At 52.4% G+C, this 18,582-nt stretch overlaps 1 protein-coding gene across 3 annotated transcripts; it reads right to left on the bottom strand.

Annotated features, from left to right (window-relative positions):
* Window positions 1-1,362: 1,362 nt before the first annotated feature.
* Window positions 1,363-18,235, bottom strand: CSF3R (colony stimulating factor 3 receptor). 3 transcript variants are annotated; one of them, XM_008965055.5, is made up of 18 exons: window positions 18,085-18,235; window positions 16,761-16,820; window positions 14,716-14,799; window positions 10,670-10,966; window positions 9,052-9,175; window positions 8,723-8,910; window positions 7,807-7,976; window positions 7,528-7,681; window positions 7,356-7,429; window positions 6,724-6,937; window positions 4,941-5,129; window positions 4,445-4,546; window positions 3,360-3,506; window positions 3,107-3,247; window positions 2,843-2,936; window positions 2,515-2,596; window positions 1,906-2,112; window positions 1,363-1,485 (listed from the first exon to the last, which is right to left on the bottom strand). In XM_008965055.5, exons 3-18 carry the CDS (start codon window positions 14,777-14,779, stop codon window positions 1,381-1,383), a joined length of 2,352 nt encoding a protein of 783 aa, XP_008963303.1. In that variant the 5' UTR covers window positions 14,780-14,799; window positions 16,761-16,820; window positions 18,085-18,235; the 3' UTR covers window positions 1,363-1,380. The 3 variants fall into 3 exon arrangements, with proteins under 3 accessions (XP_008963303.1, XP_003812645.1, XP_008963302.1); XM_003812597.4 differs by having other exon boundaries at window positions 1,363-2,112; XM_008965054.5 differs by having other exon boundaries at window positions 1,363-2,112; window positions 2,515-2,593.
* Window positions 18,236-18,582: the final 347 nt, after the last annotated feature.

Raw genomic sequence — 18,582 nt, 5'->3', positions numbered from 1 at the left:
AAGGATGGGACCGTGTAAGAACTACTACTGGGTTTCAGCCATGTCTCTGGCAGCCTCGTAGCCCGGAGACTAAAGTCGCTGAGTTTGGAATCGCACAGTCCTGGTCTGGAATCCTAACTCAGCCATTTACTCAACGTGTGATCTTGTGGGCAAGTCACTTAACCTTTGTGGGCCCTGTAGGGATAGTAATAACAATATCTCTCTTTTAGGTTGTTGAGAGGATTAACTGACGCAGTTGTATGCAGACCACCTGGTATATAGTGAGCATTTAGTAAATCTTTACGGTGATGTTATTTGTGAAATGAGTGGTGTAAGGGTGAATACAAATTAGAAGTAAGAAAAAGAAAATTTAATTTTCCCTGGCGCAAAAAGGGAAAAGACTCCTTCCCCTCACTTTTCTGAGAGCATTTACTTTAGAAAACTTGTAATTGTGAATACTTTCTTTACTGCTTTGCGATGAATGTAAATCTTCTTAAAAGGTAAATAAACCTCTTGCCAGTTTTACAACCCCGGAATGTTTTTCTCAAGGACCTGGGGGCCAACCCTTTGAAATGTAATAATTAAGGAAGATAGTGCTCTCTCTCTCTCTCAGTTCCTGTGGGAGGGTAGGAGCCTAACTTCAGTTGGTGCCTAGCTCTTAGTTGCAACCTACCCTTTGTTATAAAGATAGGGGAAATCGATTTTTCCTTTGGATAAAGGCAATTAGCAGACAGGTGGCTTCCCACTTACCAGGTAAATTTAGAGTGAGGTGCAGCCAAGTCCTCTTGCTTGAGGACCAGTTATTGTTTATCTTGAGAAAATGGATACAATAAGTTGTATTCACTTGGCTACATAAAAGAGTAAGATTTTTGTCTCTTTGCAGTCTCTTTAGTGGATCACCAGTGTATCACATTCCGGTTTAATGCTTATTCAATAATAACACTGTTTTCTTTCTTTTCTACCCTTGTGAAGAGGTTTTCTGCGTTGGCAGGGGATTTTGTCTTTAATTTTATTTCCCCAACAGGGGTTAGTTTTTCCAAAGTCTCTTCACCGTGTCCCACCGCACTGTCACTCCCCCGATGTAACCCATGCCACTGTGCCCTAAGGATCAGTTTTCAAGTCTCCACCACTAGAATGCAGCTCTCTGAGGGTGAACTGAGCTGAGTCATTTGCATAGGGCCTAGATGCTGAGAGCTAGCAGAAGGAAGCAAGGGAAGGAAGGAGGGCAGGAAGGAAGGGAAAGGAAGGAAGGGAAGGGAGGAAGGAAGGGAGGGAGGAAGAAAGGACCAACTCTGAGAAGTTTCCCCCTGACTGCTGGGCCCTGAAAAATAAATAACAGAGACTCAGGTACACCCAAGAGTGTCTATAAACAACAACAAAAACTGCAAACCAAAAACTAGTTTACAATACTGAAGTTATAGGAAACAAGCACAAAAGCCCGTTGGGTGGGGCTGGATGGAGCATGATCTGGTCCTTGAAGTATGCAGATCGCCTGGGAGGCCCAGCCTATGGAGATTGGGAGGAGAGGGGGATGCTGGTGACTGGAGATGGTGAGAGTCTGGGCTGGGGTAGTTTTTAGTCATGGGCTTATGGACCCTCCCCTCTTCTCCAGTTAGCTCAGGCCTTTAAGAGGCAGGCCCAAGAAGGGAACCTCAGGAAGCCCTAGAAGCTCCCCAGCGCCTCCATCCCATGGACCCGGATCCCCTGCAGGAGGGGGAAGTTGAGCAGTGGCCCAAAGACACAGTCGTCCTCCTGGCTTGGGGCTGGGGTTACCAGGGTCCCCAAGGGGCTGGCCTGGAACCAGAGGTTCTCATAGGACTTGGGGCTGGGGGTGAGGCCCGCCAAGAGAGGCTGAGTGGAGTCACAGCGGAGATAGTGCCCTGGCCCTGGGCTTGTGGGGCTGCCCAGCAGCTGCCCATAAAGGACCTGATCGCTGGTGCCAGACTGGGATTGGGGCTGGGTGGAAGCTGCTCTTGGGTCCCCCTGGAGCACATAGGTCTGGACCAGAGTAGGGAGGCCACAGGTCTCTGAGCTGTTATGGGACTCCCAGGGCACCGGCTTCTTCTCATCCTCCTCCAGCACTGTGAGCTTGGTGATGGGTGGCGTGCCAAGGCCGGGCAGCTGGAAGGCATCCTGCACACAAGGATGTGGGGTGAGAGCACGGCTCATTTCAGATGTCTGCCCCAGCCACCGTCCCTGTCTGGGTCCGGGCAGTTGTGGGGACATTCAACTGTTGTTACTGGTGGAACACAAAGGGTTCCACTTGCAAAGCACTAGTATGTTCATCACACATGCCTGACACATGCCATGCGCCGTTCAGACTCAGCATGGTCAGTTTTTCCATATCACAGGGAGGTGACTGAGGCTTTGAGATGGACAGAGGTGGGATTCAAAGTTGGGTCTGCTTCAGTCCAAAGGGACGAGATGTTGCCGGAAGTGACAGGAAGGCCTGAGTACTTGGCTTCAGAAGGTGTCCCTTCACTGAGCCTGGGCCGACATCCCCATCTCATTTCCCTCTCCCTCCTGGATTCTCACCTCCTCCATGACTGTGGGCACCCAGGAGCCCAGGCTGCTGTGAGCTGGGTCTGGGACACTTGGCCAGAGGGGATTCTTCCTGCTGGAGAAGGGGGCAGGTGGAGGCTGGGTCAGACACACCCTCCGATCTTTCCATTTTTTGTCCCACCCACCCCACCTGAAGAGGTGCAGCTGCCCTTAGTGCAGAGAGAAGAAGCTGAGGGCTGGGACTCTCAGACATGGGCCCCAAAGTTTGGGAAGGCTGGAAGGGACTTAGATGGGCCCACCTGGACCTGAGGTTCCCTGTGGGTGGGGGAAGCAGGATCTCAGGTCTCTCAAAGGGACTCACTTGGGGCTGCAGCAGAGCCAGGCAGTTCCACAGAGGCAGGTGAGCAACAGCAGGAGGCCGAACAGGCCCAGGATGATGTGTAGCTCCGACCCCTCTGCAGTGAGGGCAGGGCCGGAAGAAGTTAGAATGCATGTTGGGAAGGCTGGGTCTCCTCCCTCCGACCAGGGGATTCAAAGTCAGTCCCCAGCTACTCTCAAAATCAGCATCCTTTGGGTGGGGTACCCTCCAAACAGCCATCTCTGCCCAGCCCCCGTCTCCCCTTACCTGGGGTCAAGGTCATCAGGGTGAGGACTGTACTGTTGGTGGCCCCAGCCTGGCTGGCAGCCATGAGGTGGATGTGATACAGACTGGCGGGCTCCAGGCCATGGAGGACAAAGCCACGGGAGGAGGCATTCAGGATGGCGGCTGGGAGGGGTGTATGGTCAGCATAGGCCTGGGTGGTAAAGCTGCCTCCGTGGCAGCTGAGCACCCCCTCCCAGGCCTTCTGGGGCTGTGGGGGAACTGAGGATAGACTCACAGAAGGACTGGTTCTGAGCGTTGGTACAGAAGATGGTGTAGTGGGTAAGGGGGCTCTTCCCCAGCTCAGGGGGCTCAGGCACCCACTCCAGCTGTGCCCAGGTCTTGCCAATGTGCTTTAGATGCAGCTCTGGGGCATGGGAGGGAGCTGTGGGAAGAGAGAGGTGCGGGGGCTGAAGGGAGTGGGGCAGAGCAAGAGCCTGATTGGACTTCTTGTGGCTTCCCAGACACTGTGGGGTGGGTGAGAAAAGAGTCAGTCCAAGGGGACTCATGCCCAAGCCTCATTTTTCCCAGGGATTTAATCCAGATTCCATCTACTGCTAATAAGTGTCTGAGCCAGGATTTGAACCTGGCTCTGCTTGACTCTAAAGCCTCACTTTCTGATTTCTACCAGGCCTGATTTCATCTGATTTACTCTCTGATTTCTGCCACTCACTCTCCGAATTTATGCCAGGTCCTTTGTCCAATTTCTTTTTGTTTTTGAGACAGGGTCTCGCTCTGTCACCCAGGCTGGAGTGCAGTGGCGCCATCTTGGCTCACTACAGCCTCGACCTCCTGGGCTCAAGCCCTCCAATCCTCCCACCTCAGCCTCTCAAGTAGCTGGGGTTACAGGCATGTGTCGCTGCACCCAGCTAATTTTTGGTTTGTTTGTTTGTTTATTTATTTATTTATTTATTTTTCTGTAGAGACAAGGTTGCCTAGGCTGGTCTCAAACTCTTGAACTCAGGGGATCTGCCTGCCCTGGCCTCCCAGAGTGTTAGGATTACAGGTGTGAGCCACTGCACCCGGCCCCTCTGTCCAATTTCTGTTACATATAACACCTTATTTTTGTCTGGGAAATGGTTTGATTTTTGCCAGGTTTGCTCCTTGAATTGTGCCAACTCCCTACTCAATTTCTATCCCAGCACCTGATTTCTGTCCAGCTGTAGGGATCCAGTGTAAGCCAGGGGATTGGGAGAGATCCTCTCCAGGACTGGAAGTATGGTAGGAAGGCAATGTTCCCTATACTTCTGATTGCTCAGGACCAGGCAGAGCCTTGGGAGAGAGAGGAGAGGATTCTGGAAAGGGGCCTGATAGTTGACAAACCCATTTCTTGGGAGTAGGCATAGACATGCTGGGAGGGTCCCATGGTGTCCTGGTACAAGGGAGTCACGGTGATCTCATAGAGCTGAAAGGGCCTGATGTTCTCTGTAGAGAGAAAATGGGGTAGGCACTTCTGTTAGGGCCTAACCTGTGCTAATGATCAGGAGCTAGCCTCAGACCTCTAGTGAGGGCTAACCTGGCCTCATGATTCAGGGTTAACCTCCACAATATCTTCTTTAGATCATTTGATGAGAATTTGGGAAGAAAAGTGGAAGAGAGAGCTAGAAGGGTGGCAGAGTCAGGGCTATAGAAAAAGGATCAAGTTAGACTGTAGGAAGAACTTCCCGATTATGAGGATATGAAATGAGAACAACGAAGGATCAAGAAAGGCTGGAGAATCCATGTCTCTTGGGCAGTTCAGGTTGTCCCATGCCTATTGTCAGATAAGCACTGCCTCCCTTTGTCCCTGGCCCTGCCCAACTTTCCAGGCCAGCCTCACCCTTCAGCAGAAACCCCGTGGCTCTCCCATTCTGTTCCATCCTCCAGGTCTTGTTGCTATTGCTCGCGCTGGGGGGGCCCAGGCCCCACTCAATCACATAGCCCTGAGGCCATGGACTGGGGGGCTCCCAGCCTACCCAGAGGCTGTGAGGGTCTCGGGCCATGGCATGGAGTCTTGTCAGGGCTGGGCCTGGAGACAGGGTGGGAAATGGTGGAATGAAGGTGAAAAGAATGCAGGCCCTTGAGCCAGAAGCCTGGGTTCAAATCCTGGCTTTGCTACTTACAGGCTGGGTGACCTTTGGTAGGTCAACATCTTAGCCTCAGTTTCCTCATCTGTAAAGTGGAAATGATGATAAAAGTTCCTACCTCATAGGGTCTTAGTGCAGATTAAATGACTTGATGCACGAAACAAGCCTGGCATAGTGCCTGGCATGGAGTAGTTCTTGTTAGTGATAACAGCTAACACTCTATTGTTCTTGGTATGTGTCAGGCGTAGTCCTTGATTTATTTTATTTTATTTTACTTTACTTTACCTTACTTTATTTTATTTTTTATGCAGAGACTTGCTCTGTCGCCCAAGCTGGAGTGCAGTGGCGCCATCTCGGCTCATTGCAACCTCCACCTCCCAGGCTCAAGTGATTCTCCTGCCGCAGCCTCCCGACTAGCTGGGATTACAGGCAACTACCACCATGCCCGGCTAATTTTTGTATTTGTAGTAGAGATGGGGTTTCACTATGTTGGCCAGGCTGGTCTTGACCTCCTGACCTCAGGTGATCCGCCTGCCTCAGCCTCCCAAAGTGCTGGGATTACAGGCGTGAGCCACCATACTGGACTCCTTGATACATTTTAATTCACTGAGTCCTCTAATAGTCATACCCAGGAAGTACTACTCTTTTCCCCATTTTACTAATGAGAAAACTGAGAGACACAGAGAGGTTAAGAAACTTGTCTAAGATCACACAGCTAGTAAGTGGGAATATTAGCTATGATTATTGTTATTGTGATTATTAGTCCCACCTTGCGAGGACCAATGTTTAGGGAAAGCAATGGGTGGTGGCAGCTGATTTCCTGAGAATGAGCAATTAACTCACAGACCATGTTCCAGGTGGAAAAGCCTGGGGCTTTCTCTCTTGGCTTTCTTGGCAGAATGGGCTGTGAGTGTGTGTGTGTGTGAGAGAGAGAGCTTAACCTGGTTCTGGCTAATGATAATAACAACAGCAGACAGATGTAGAGCAGTTACTTTGTGCCAGGCACTTGTCTTAACTCATGTACACCCCATGGCACCGCTCAGTAGGTGCTGTTATCATCCCCATCTGCTGGATGTGTAAACAGAGGCCGGGGATGGGAGGTAACTTGCTCAGGTCACACTGTTAGCAAGTGATAGGACTTGTTTTTTGTTTTTTTTTGTTTTTTTGAGACGGAGTCTCCCTCTGTTGCCCAGACTAGAGTGCAATGGCGTGATCTCAGCTTGCTGCAACCTCTGCCTCCCAGGTTCAAGCAATTCTCCTGCCTCAGCCTCCTGAGTAGCTGGGATTACGGGTGCCCACCACTATGCCCGGCTAATTTTTGTATTTTTAGTAGAGACAGGGGTTTCACCATGTAGGCCAGGCTGGTCTTGAACTTCTGACCTCAGATGATCTGCCCACCTCAGCCTCCCAAAGTGCTGGGATTACAGGTGTGAGCCACCGCGCCCAGCCAATAGGACTAGATTTGAACCCAGGCAGTCTAGCCTTTGAATTGATGCGCTTGACCTCTGTGCTCTTCTGGCTGCCAGCCCCCTTTACCTCTGCTTTCTGAGAAGACCACCGGGGTGGGACGAGAGGTCCCGGCTGAGTTATAGGCCACAAGGGCCACCTCCTGGGCTTCTGAAGGCAGGTGGAAGGTGCAGCTGAGCTCTGTGGTGTTGCAGAGGGGCAGGATGGCCCCAGCCTGGCCTGAGGGTCTCCAAGAAACCACATAACCTTGGATCCGTCCGCTGTCTTCCTCCAGGGGCACTGGCTGTGGGGCACAGGAGGAAAAAGAGAAGGGGATGTGCAGCTCATCTTGAGTTGAGGGAGCCTCTAGGTGGGGTGGATGGATCATACAAACGGAGCCTCCCCAGGCTGGGGTCCAGGCTTCTCACCCCCGTCCCCTTTTCCCTCCGTTCCCTTGTGCTAGGTTCTAGGAAGGAGGGCAGGAAGAAACAAGTCGGTGGACACAGCAGGCTCTTAACTATTCACTGAACCGCACTGTGACCTGCGTTATAGTCTGTCTAAAAGCTAACTCAGCTCCCTAGGCACATGCAAAGTGCATGCAAATCACATATAAATGCATCCATGCCTCCCAGACCTGTTGGAGTCCTAAGCCCCGGTTTGTAGGGATCTGTTTGGATTGGAGGAGGTGTCGAGGTGGAGGGATGGCCTTCAGAGGGAGTCACCTTCCAGAACAGCTGCACTGTCCTGGGGTCCAGCTGCCTCTGCCGCCACCATGTGTCCAGTCTGACAGTGGGGGCTGTGGATGGAACAAGAAGAGGGGGTGCCAGCTGGGGAGGGGCCTGGGGCCTGGACTGGATACTGTTGGCTGCTCCCAGCCTCTCATCACCTCCTTACCCCATTCGGTAGTTCTCAGCTCCAGGCTGGGGCTCCAGTCGCTCCAGTGGCCAGGCAGGGGCCAGCGGATGCAGCGTATCTGCAGGGTGTAGGCCGTGGCTGGGAGGAGCCCGCAGAGCTCATACTGAAGGGCCTCCAAGGGGAGGGGGCCCACCTGGTGAGGGGCGGACATGACTTTGAGCCTTGGATCGCTGGGCCATTCTAGGGCCAGCTCGAGCCCGACTTACCCTGCCCCCTGCCCCCACCACCTCAGGCTCTCCAGGTTGCCCTCTGCCTCACCAGTGCCCAGTTGGCTTCTGCACGCTGCGGCTTGTGGCGCAGCTCACACTTCTGATTTATGTGCAGGCCTGGCTGCCATGGCTCCCAGCACAGCTGTAGGCAGCCTGCCTGGGGAGGGGCTGCTTCAGGGCTGGGGTCCATGGTCCGCAGCATGGGGGGCTCCAGTTTCACTGCAAGGAGTGGGGCTGTCAGAAGGTCTCCCTATCCCACCCTAGAGGGCTCTGCCTTAGCTCCCTCTTGTCTCCCTTTCTGTGGTTCACCATCTGTCCACGTTGCCAATGGCACGTTTCTGTGGTTCGGTCTATGTGTCTTTGTTTCTCTCTAGGTCTCTGTTTCCGCTGTTGCCCCAGGGCCTTTGCACTGGTTGTTACTTCTGCTTGAAATGTCTTCCCTCCAGATATCCAGCGGCTTGCTCCCTCATTTCCTTCAAGGATCTGCTCAATTGTCACCCTCTTAGTGAGGCCTTTCTTGACCAACATATTGAAATAGCCAGTGCTCTCCTTCTCCTCTCTCTCTCTATGCCCTTCTCCTCCTTGAATTTCTCCTTTCTGCTTATTGCTATCTGAAATTCTATCTTATTTTTCCCCCCACTGGAATCTAACATTCTGAGGGCATTTTTGATGCTTTGTATCCCCAGTACTTAGAGCAGTGCCTAACATGTAGTGGGTGCTTCAGGAAACGCGCTGAAAGCATGACTGAATGTGTCTCTTTGCCTCTGTGTCTCTTCCTGTCTCTGGGTCTGTGTCCCCATTTCTCTGTCTCCAGCTGCACCTTTCTTTGTCTCTGTCCCTCTTCTGTGCCTCTGTCTCTAGGTCTTCCAGTGTCTTCTTGTCTGTCGCTAGTTCTGTGTTTCCCTCTCCATTCCTCTCAGTGTCTGCCCATTTTGGGGATCCCCTCCCTCCCCTGCATCACCCACCAACGTCCATGGGATCAAGGCACAGTTGTGGGGACATGCTGGTCCCCAGCGCGTTCTCCGCCTGCACCCAGATGCCCATATTCTGGTACAACAGCAGGTGTCTGCGTGGGATGGAGCAGTGGCTCTGCCCGTCCTTGGGCACGCAGTCCAGGATGGAGTCCCCTTGGGTCTGACAGTTGCCCCGGCTCCTGCCAATAGTCCAGGCTTGGGTGCCAAGCAGAGGAAGAAAGCGAGGCTCCCTTCTCCTTCCCAGAGGCATGCCCAGCATCCTACCCATGCCCTACCCCAGAATCCAAAGGGAGGGGACCAAGGTGGGGGCCCCTCCTCACTTGAAGCTCTTCAGAGTGAAGCTGGTGGGTAGGTGGGTCTCAGGTCCTGGCTCCCACTGGCAGATGAGGCTGCTGGTTGTGAGGTTCATGAGGCAGGAGAGGTTGTGGGGTATGGCTGGAGGGTCTGCATGTGGGTGGGAAGAGTGTGAGGGCTTTGGGTGGGACCACTCAAAAAGCTTCCTCTGGGACCAGCTGGCCCTGTCGCCTTGCCCTGGCTTGGTTGCTCTGTTGTCACCTTGTCTGTCCCCCTGTCTCCAGGCAGAGTGGCTCTGGAAGGGCAGCCCTGGGGGAAGCTAAGTTGCAGGCACGCACAGGGGCAAGCATCACAGACTCCCAGCAGCCCAGTGGTGGCCCACTTCCAAGCCCCCCAACTCCAGACCCTTTGTCAGTGACAGTGTAGTGTTTGAGTTTTCATCCTGGTCCTGCCATTCATTAGCCCTGTGATCTTGAAGTTATTTCACTGCTCTGTGCCTCAGCATCCTCATCAGTAAAATGGGGATAATGGTAAAATCCCGCCCCCTAGCGTTATCACAAGGGCTAAATGACTCACTCTACATGAAGTGCTCAGAACAGTGCCTAACTTACAGGAAATGCTATGTAAGTGTTAGCAGTGGCCATTACTGATGCTTTTTTTTTTTTTTTTTGAGACAGAGTCTCACTCTGTGGCCCAGGCTGGAGTGCAGTGGCGTGATCTCGGCTCACTCGGCTAATTTTTGTATTTTTAGTAGAGACGGGGTTTCCCCATGTTGGCCAGGCTGGTCTCAAACTCCTGACCTCAAATGATCCACCTACCTCAGGCTCCCAAAGTTCTGGGATTACAGGTGTGAGCCACTGCGCCTGGCCCATTACTGATTCTTAAACAAGAACCTCGGTCTTTGTTTTTTCCTTATGCCTCAGCTTGGCACAAACTCCATCCTGCTCAGTTTGAAAGGAAGTTTTTGAAACTGGGGTGGGGGACAAGCTGGGGACAAGCCCAGCTGGTAGAGGATGTTCTCCCTGGAGACACCCTCTGATGGCTGAGGACTTGGGCTATGTAGAGTAGTGGTCACAACACTGGCTTTAGAGCCACACTGCCTCCATCCTTATTAATGTGTGATAAGGGCAAGTCACTTACCCTCCCTGAACCTCAGTTTCATCATCTGCAAAGTGAGGCTACATAGTAGTACCAACTGGTACTACTGTTACCTGATATCATGCCCATAAAGTGCTTATTAGATAAGAGCTCAATAGGTAGTACTCTTTTTTTTTTTTCTTCTTTTTTTTGAGACCAAGTTTCGCTTTTGTTGCCCAGGCTGGAGTGCAGTGGCGTGATCTCAGCTCATTGCAACCTCCGCGTCCTGGGTTCGAGCAGTTCTCCTGCCTCAGCCCCCCGAGTAGCTGGGATTACAGGCACCCGCCACTATGCCTGGCTAATTTTTTTGTATTTTTAGTAGAGGCGGGGTTTCGCCTTGTTGGCCAGGCTGATCATGAACTCCTGACCTCAGGTGATCCGCCTGCCTCGGCCTCCCAAAGTGCTGGGAATACAGGCGTGAGCCAACGTGCCCGGCTGGTAATATTCTTATTAGTATCGGCAGGAGGGTGTTGGAGGCAGAGTAGTTGGATGGCTGGAAGGACTTACAGCCTGCGCGCAGCTCAACCTGGTCCAGGATCTGCAGGCTGTTGCCCCAGTTCAGGCAGCAGGAGAGAAAGGCCTGAGTGTGGTTGAGGTGGGGCAGGGTGATGATAGATTCCTGGGTCCCATCAGACAGACGCTGCTGCCTGCCCCCGGGCTGAAGCTCTGCTCCCAGTCTCCACAGAATCTGTGGCTCCGGGTCCAGATGGCTGCAGTTCTGCTTGATGATGCAGGAGGCTGTGATGGGATCCCCCAGGTGGACGATGGGGGCTGAGACACTGATGTGCCCGCACTCCTCCAGACCTGGGGTGGAAGAGAATGGGCCAGGAACAACGCCTCTGCCTAGCAGAGCTGGGCTATAATCTAGGCCTTTGTACTCCTAGACTCAAGAGGCCTCACCTTCCTGTCTCACCCTTCAAGATATGGGGGCTGGAAATGGAAGGATGGGGATGGAGACTTCGAGAGGCTACGGGGGTGAGACAGAGATAGTGATGTGCTGGTAACTGTTTATCAGCCAGCTTGGCAGAGAAAAGCAGACCCTGGTTTGTAGTGTGTGCCTTTCCGCGGTGTAAGTGCTCTCACCGTAGCTGATTTCAGCCTATTGATGTGACATTGATCGGGGAGTTGGGAAGAGAGGTGCACAATTAGTTTTTGCAAGCCAGCACCAGCACACCACCAGATGGAGACTGTTAACTCCCCAGTGCCCTCCCCAAGGATGGTGCAAGCAGTGATTAGAGTGATAAGAACCCATAGCCACAGCAATCTTTTCACAATTCAAATCTGATTCTGCTACCCCATCTCCATCGCAGCACTTCAATGGCACATTATTGCTCTGAAAGGCAGTATGGTGTGATGGATGAGTGTGGATGTTGGAACTAGACTGCCTAGGTTTAAATTCTGGTTCTATTGCTTATTAATTACATGATCCTGGTATATTTCTGAGACTTCCTGTGCCTCAGTTTTCTCATCTGTAAAATGGGGATAAAAATCGTCCCTACCTTAGTGTTGCTGGAAGGATTACATGCGATAACATATGGAAGGCATTTAGAGCAGTGTCTGGCATGTGAGTATTTGCTGCCATCATTAGGATAAACACTCAAATCCTTCAATAGCTCCTGTGGCCTGGCCCCTGCCTGACCCTCTCAGTTCTAGCTTTTACCGTTCTCTCAGCTCCAGCTATTCTGGCTCATTCTTGCTATTCTTTGAAAACTCTAAAATCTTTCTAATCTCTGGATCTTTGTACCTGCTGTTTTTTTTTTGTTGTTGTTGTTTTGTTTTGGTTTCCTTTTTCTTTTCTTTTTTTTCTTCAAGTTCTTGCTCTGTCACTCAGGCTGGAGTGCAGTGGCACGATCACGGCTCAGTGCACCCTTGACCTCCTAGGCTCAAGTGATCTTTCCACCTCAGCCTCCTGAGTAGCTGGGACTACAGGTTCATGCCAGCAAACCTTGCTAATTTTTTGATTTTTTTTTTTTGGTAGATATGGGGTTTCACTATGTTGCCCAGGCTAATCTTGAGCTCCTGGGCTCAAGCAATCCTCCTGCCTCAGCCTCCCAAAATGCTGGGACTACAGATATGAGCCACTGTGCCTGGCGTGCTGTTCTTTTTGGAGGGACTCTTCTTTCTCTTTCCCACCCCTGTTTCACCTGGTTAACGCTTAGGCATCTTGAAGAAACCAGAGCAGGCACTAACGAACTGGAGGAGGCCAAGGTCCCTGTACTTCCTCAAAGCTCTTATTATCCTTCATAATTATAGAGTCTTATGATTATTTACTTATCTATCACTCCAGCTAGACTATAAATTCTGTGAGGCCAGCAGACCTTGGCTGTTTGCTTATTACTGTATTCCCAGTGCCTAGTACAGAGTAGGACCTTGGTGAATATTTATTATTATTATTATTTTGTGAAGGAGTTTCGCTCTGTCACCCAGGCTGGAGTGCTGTGGCACAATCTCGGCTCACTGCAACCTCCGCCTCCCAGGTTCAAGCGATTCTCCTGCCTCAGCCTCCCGAGTAGCTGGGGCTACAGGCACGCACCACCATGCCCGGCTAATTTTTTTTTGTATTTTTAATAGAGATGGGTTTTCACCATGCTGGCAGGCTGGTCTCGATCTCCTGACCTCGTGATCCACCCGCCTCAGCCTCCCAAAGTGCTAGGATGACAGGCATGAGCCACCGCGCCCGGCCGATGAATTTTTTTGATAAATAAATAAACAAACAAATCAACATACACTTTGCCCGCAATGCTTTCTGTCCTCTCTCAGGTGTTCTTAGGCCCGTTTTACTGATGGGGATGCGAAGGCCCTAAGAGGAGAGGCAGTTTGCCCAGGGTCACAGAGCAAGTTCATGATTCTCAACAAAGGGCTTCTACTGCTTCACAGGCTCAGGATTTCTTTTTTTTTTTTTTTTGAGACGGAGTCACTCTGCCGCCCAGGCTGGAGTGCAGTGGCGTGATCTCGGCTTACTGCAAGCTCCGCCTGCTGGGCTCACGCCATTCTCCTGCCTCAGCCTCCCGAGTAGCTGGGACTACAGGCACCCGGCACCATGCCCGGCTAATTTTTTGTATTTTTAGTAGAGACAGGGTTTCACTGTGTTCGCCAGGATGGTCTCGATCTCCTGACCTTGTGATCCACCCGCCTAGGCCTCCCAAAGTGCTGGGATTACAGGCGTGAGCCACCGCGCCCGGCCCAGACTCAGGATTTCAGGCTGGAAGAAACTTTACAAGGTTGTTTGCTTCAAAACTCTACCTGATGGTCTGCCCTCTACAGCAGGGCTTGAGTGGCTTATTTTCGTATGGCCTAACAACTAAGAATGTTCCTTACATTTTTAAAGAGTTAAAAACAAGCAAAGCAAAAACCAAATAAAAACATGCCACAGGGCTGGGCGCGGTGGTTCATGCCTGTAATCCCAGCACTTTGGGAGGCCGAGGTGGGTGGATCACCTGAGGTCAGGAGTTTGAGACCAGCCTGGCCAACATGGTGAAACCCCATCTCTAGTAAAAATACAAAAATTTGCGGGGCCTGGTGGCAGGTGCCTGTAATCCCAGCTATTCGGGAGGCTGAGGCAGGAGAATCGCTTGAACCCGGCAGGCGGAGGTTGCGGTGAGCTGAGATCCCGCTACTGTACTTCAGCCTGGGCAAGAGAGTGAGACTCCATCTCAAAAAACAAAAAAACAAAAACCAAAAAACATGCAATAGGCAGGGCATGGCGGGTCATGCTTGTAATCCCCATACTTTGGGAGGTCAGGGCAGGTGGATTGCTGGAACCCAGGAGTTTGAGACCAGCCTGGGCAACATGGCAAAACTACATCTCTACAAAAAAAAAAAAAAAAAAAAAAAAAAAAAAATTAGCTGGGTGTGGTGGCATGCCCTGCACTACCTTGGAGGCTGAGGCAGGAGGATCACCTGAGCCCAGGAGGTTGAGGCTGCAGTGAGCTGCGATTGTGTCACTGCACTCCAGCCTGGGCAACAGAGGGAGACCCTGTCTCACAAACAAACAAACAAACAAACAAGGAACAGAGACAGCATGTGGCCTGCAAAGCCCAAACATTACTGTCAGACAAAGTTTGCCAACCCCTGCTGCACAGCATCTTTGTCAATCCTGGCTTCAGCTTGCATACCCCTGGGGATGGGAAGTTCTGTACCTCTCAAGACAGAGTTTCCATGGTTGGAAATCAAGCTCTGCCTGGGCTTCTTTGTTTCAGGATGAAACCTGTCCCCTTGTAGCTTCCATCCTGATCCCTTTGCTGCCCACCAAGGCTGCATAGGACCCATGGGTTGCTTCTGACAGCTTGGTAGAGATTTGCGGACAAGATCTGCGCCTCACTGGCCTTTTCCAGGATGACCAGCCCGGGTCGTCTCACCATTCCTCTTGGGTGGTGGTTTGCCTGTGGAAGTCTGTGGGTGGGAGACCAGCTACCCCACATCTGTGGCTCAGTCTTGAGTCTCTTGGGATTCTCTGGGAATCCCAGGAGCCATGTGGCAGTGCAAGGAAATTCCCAATATCTCTCCTTGTAGCTTCCCCTCCCCACTGCACCCTCATCCTTGGCCATACTCACTTCCGGGGAGCAGCAGGATGATCAGGGCAGCCCAAGTCAGGCTGCAGGTTCCCAGCCTTGCCATAGCACCAACTTGATGTTCACCTGGAGGCAGAAGGGTTGTTTAAGACCATGGGCTTTGGAGTCAGAGCTGATCTTAATCCTTGTTTGTCACTGTGCAGCTTTGACTAGGTTGCTTCACTTCTCTGAGCCTTAGTTTCTTTGCAAAATGGAAGTAACAGCAGCCTATACTGCATGAGACTTTGAGAGGAAGACACAAAATGATGCAAGTCAAGGGCTTTTCACAGTGCCTGGAACATAGGAAATGACAGTGACAGCCACTGTTATTATACTTGCCTTCCAGGAAAGAGCAGGGAAAGGAGCAGTGAGGAAGAGCATTCTTCTGCCTTCCCAGCTATCTAAGCTAGGCTACCCCTAGAGAGCAGAACCTGAGATGAGGAATTGCATGCTGGTAGTTTATTTTGAGAAGATCCTAGCAGCAGATAAGGGACTGGGGAGAATGAAACAGGGAAGGAGAGAAAGCCAACACAAAGTTACATCATCATGTTGGTCACCTCTATGGACAACTGGGGCTCTATCCTGCTGGAACCTTCCAAAGAGCCATGTAGAACACTTCTCAGAGCTGTCCACTGGAGGGTCAATTTATCCCTTGGATGGGAGGGAAGATGGGAAGATTTACCCACTGACTCCTGCCCCCCATTGGTCAAGGGATGTCTCTTGGGGTGTTCATTCCCTGGCACATCCAGGTTGGGCATGCATGAGTACTAGGCAGGTTCTCCTGGGGAAGCCATGCCAGTGTTGTCAGGGACGCTCCCTGGAAGAAAGGGAGAACTCTATGGAGCAGCTGAGGCAAGGGGCTGTCAGGTTATGCCTGCAGGAAGCTGGCTGCCTCAGCCATGTGGGCTGAGAGAATATCAAGTGGGGCACCCGAAGGGTCCAGTATGCCCCCAATTTTGGGCACAGACCTCTGGTGGCCTTCTGGGGTCAGGCATCATGAGGTCACGGCCATAGCACCTGGATGGAGGGTGCCTTGGCTCCAGTCTTAGGAAGTATGCAGAGGTTTCTACCACTTGGGTGGGTGTCCAGCCTCATCTTCACCCTGCTCCCACTGGGGTCTTGGAGCCAACACCTGATCCTCCAGCACGAGTTGGTGCTCTTGGTGGCAGATCAGTGGGAATCACTGGTCAGCTTGCATGTACATATCTGGACACATACACGCAGGTGGTGTCCCAGCAGATCCCTTGTGCTCAGCAGGGAGAAAGGTAGGAGAATCCTTTTCTCTTCCTCCCAGACAGAGGTGTGGATAAGAACTGCCCAGATACCCAAGGTTGTTACTGCTCACAGGGGCCTTACCCAAACCCCCAGTCTATCCATGTATATATTGCAGTATCGGAATACCCAGTGACTGCTAGCCCGTAAGTCTCCTTTGTGCAAATCAGAAAGAAAGCACCCCTTCCTCTGGATGGATGCAGCACCACACTAGGACCTGGCAACTAGGGAACAGCCTGGATTTCGGCTCCAGTTACTTCTCAGTTTTGTGCAGTGAGAAACCTGTACAACTATCCCGAGCATCTGTCTACCCATCGGTGGTTGGTAACCTTCTTACTATAGCATACCAGTTTGATTATCCCCCCACAACACTGGTTGGGGAAGATTTAGCCTCCAAGGCCCAGATTTTGGGACACTGGTTTTCATCTCCATGTGCTTTTGATCCTATCCCAGCCCTGTTGCCCTAGCCAGGGTCAGCTTCAGGCCCAGCCTATGCCCCGTGCAGTACCACCCTATCTGCCTCCACTGGCTCCTGTCCAGAGTAGACAACCTAACCCCAAGAGGCCCCGGCATCCTTCCCCTGGGTGCTGGGTGTTGGCCTGCTTGGCCTCAGTCTGTGGTCCTCCACTGCAGCCCTGGACATCCCCCAGCCTGGTTAAGTGGGCCTAGGACCTGTTGGAGCATGGTCTCACTCTCTGGGGGGCCGATATGCAGAGAGGTTTGGAGCCCAGCTAAGATTCAGGTCACCTGACTTGATCTCCAGCTCCGCCACTTACCAGCTTTGTGATCTTGGACAAGTTACTTCACCTTTCCGAGCCGAGCCTCAGTTTCCCCATCTGTGGAAAAGAAATAACATTAGCACTCACTCCTCAGGGTTGTTGTGAGGATGAAATGAGATTATTTTGGTAAAGGCAGTTAGCCCTGTGCCTTGCATGGAGTTGGCACTCAGCAACCATAGGTTATTTTCATGAGCCATAAAGCAGGTCAGCAGCTCACGGAATCCAGCACAGTTCAGTTTTCCCCTCACCCCTGCCTCCCTCACAGCCTGTGTGGTCACACCTCCCAGGACTGCCACCTTGCTTTTGTCTGTGCCACACTGCGCAGTTCCAAAGCCCCCTTTCTGGATCCTCTCCTCCTAACTCCTGGGCCCCCTGGCCCTCCTGTCACTGCGGCCATCTCTGCTGGGCTCTGCAGGTGCTCACTCCTGTGGCCCAGCACAGCTCGATGCCTCCTGGGCTGGCTTCACATTCCCTCTTTCTGTTTCTCCCTCATCACACTCAACCCTCTCCCCTCACACTCTCTTCCCCAGTTCACACCCCTCGCTCCCTTGCTGTTTCTACTCTCACCTCGAGATTCTTTCTGTGGGAAGGGTGGGGAGGGAGGAGGGGGCTGGGAATAAACAGAGGGGAGAGGCATTTCCAGATATGCTGCAGATAAAGAAAAAGAGAGAGCAACAGGAAGAGTGACAGAGTGAGGCGGTGACTGAAATCCACACAGACTGAAACGACAGAGAGACTCGCCAAGAGGACGATTGAGGCCAGAGAGATGTCGAGAGACAGAGAAAAAGGGCCCAATGTACGCCAACCCAGAGAGCGGGGAGGGGGGCACTCGGAGGCCTGGAGCCCGGGAAGCGTCTGTTACCGAGAGTTTAAGATTCAAGAGATAGCAGGAAATATGCGAGACAGAGAAACTCAGAGAGATAGCAAGCCAGAGAGAAGCTGAGGAGGAAAGATGGAAACAGAGAGTGAAATAGAGACCCAGACGGGGAGGGGTTGCGCGGCTGGAACTCACAGACACACACGTCCTGAGAGACAGAGGCATGGGGAGGGGAGAATGATTATGCCTGTCCCCAGCCCAGCTCAGTGTCCCCAAGGAGATACTTGGCTGTGAGTGACTTCCCTGGTGCAATACCCCCAAAAGTAGGGGCATCCTGTGAAAAGAGACTCAGTGTCCAGGGCTGGGGTTCCAAAGGACGAATCCCTGGCCCCAGGCCTAGGACCCCGGACATGAACACTTGGCAGAGCTGTGGGGAGTGGCCCCAGGATTCCAGCTCTCCATCAAGCCCAAGGCTCAGCCCCTCTCTAGGGATCCCCTACTCACGTTGGCACCTCTGGCCCAGCCCCTGCTTGGCCTCCTTGGTCTCTCTTCTCGTCAAGAGAAGTTCCTGAAACCAGCTGCAGTCCAGCTTCTCTCCCCGAGCTCTGTCGTTAATGGCTCAGCCTCTGACAGGCCCGGGGGCTGGGGATTGCAACACCTTCCGAGCCTCCCTCCTGCCCTCCCTTGCGCCTTCGAGGGCACAGGCAGCCCCTTCCTCCCAGGAAGGAGCCTGTGAGGGAAGCTGGTGAGGCCCGGGCAGCCTTCCTGCCTTGGGGGTCTTAAAGGGCTGGGGAATGTGGCAATGATGTCCCCCTCCCCTGCCTCCGGATTTCCTGAGCTCAAAGCTTTGAGGCTGGGCAGGGCCCAGGCTCCCACCTGGCTGGGTGCCATCCTTATGCCCCCCGCCCTGGGGGAGCATCACTTGGAGGCAGACCCTGGCTGGAAGGCTCACCCGGCCCTAAGCCTCTTTTCAGCTCTAGCCTTGGGGACCACATCTTCACA

The sequence above is a fragment of the Pan paniscus genome, chromosome 1 (assembly GCF_029289425.2).
Source record: "Pan paniscus chromosome 1, NHGRI_mPanPan1-v2.0_pri, whole genome shotgun sequence".
In the NCBI taxonomy this organism is placed as follows: domain Eukaryota; kingdom Metazoa; phylum Chordata; class Mammalia; order Primates; family Hominidae; genus Pan; species Pan paniscus.
This window is presented reverse-complemented; position numbering and strand designations above follow the sequence as displayed.

Coding starts and splice junctions, on each gene's coding strand:
- CSF3R (XM_003812597.4), bottom strand. CDS start 14,779: ATGGCAAGGCTGGGAACCTGCAGCCTGACTTGGGCTGCCCTGATCATC. Junction 7,682..7,806: donor CAGAAGCCAACTGGGCACTG/GTGAGGCAGAGG, acceptor GCCCCTCACCAG/GTGGGCCCCCTCCCCTTGGA. Junction 2,937..3,106: donor CCTGATGACCTTGACCCCAG/GTAAGGGGAGAC, acceptor CCCTCACTGCAG/AGGGGTCGGAGCTACACATC.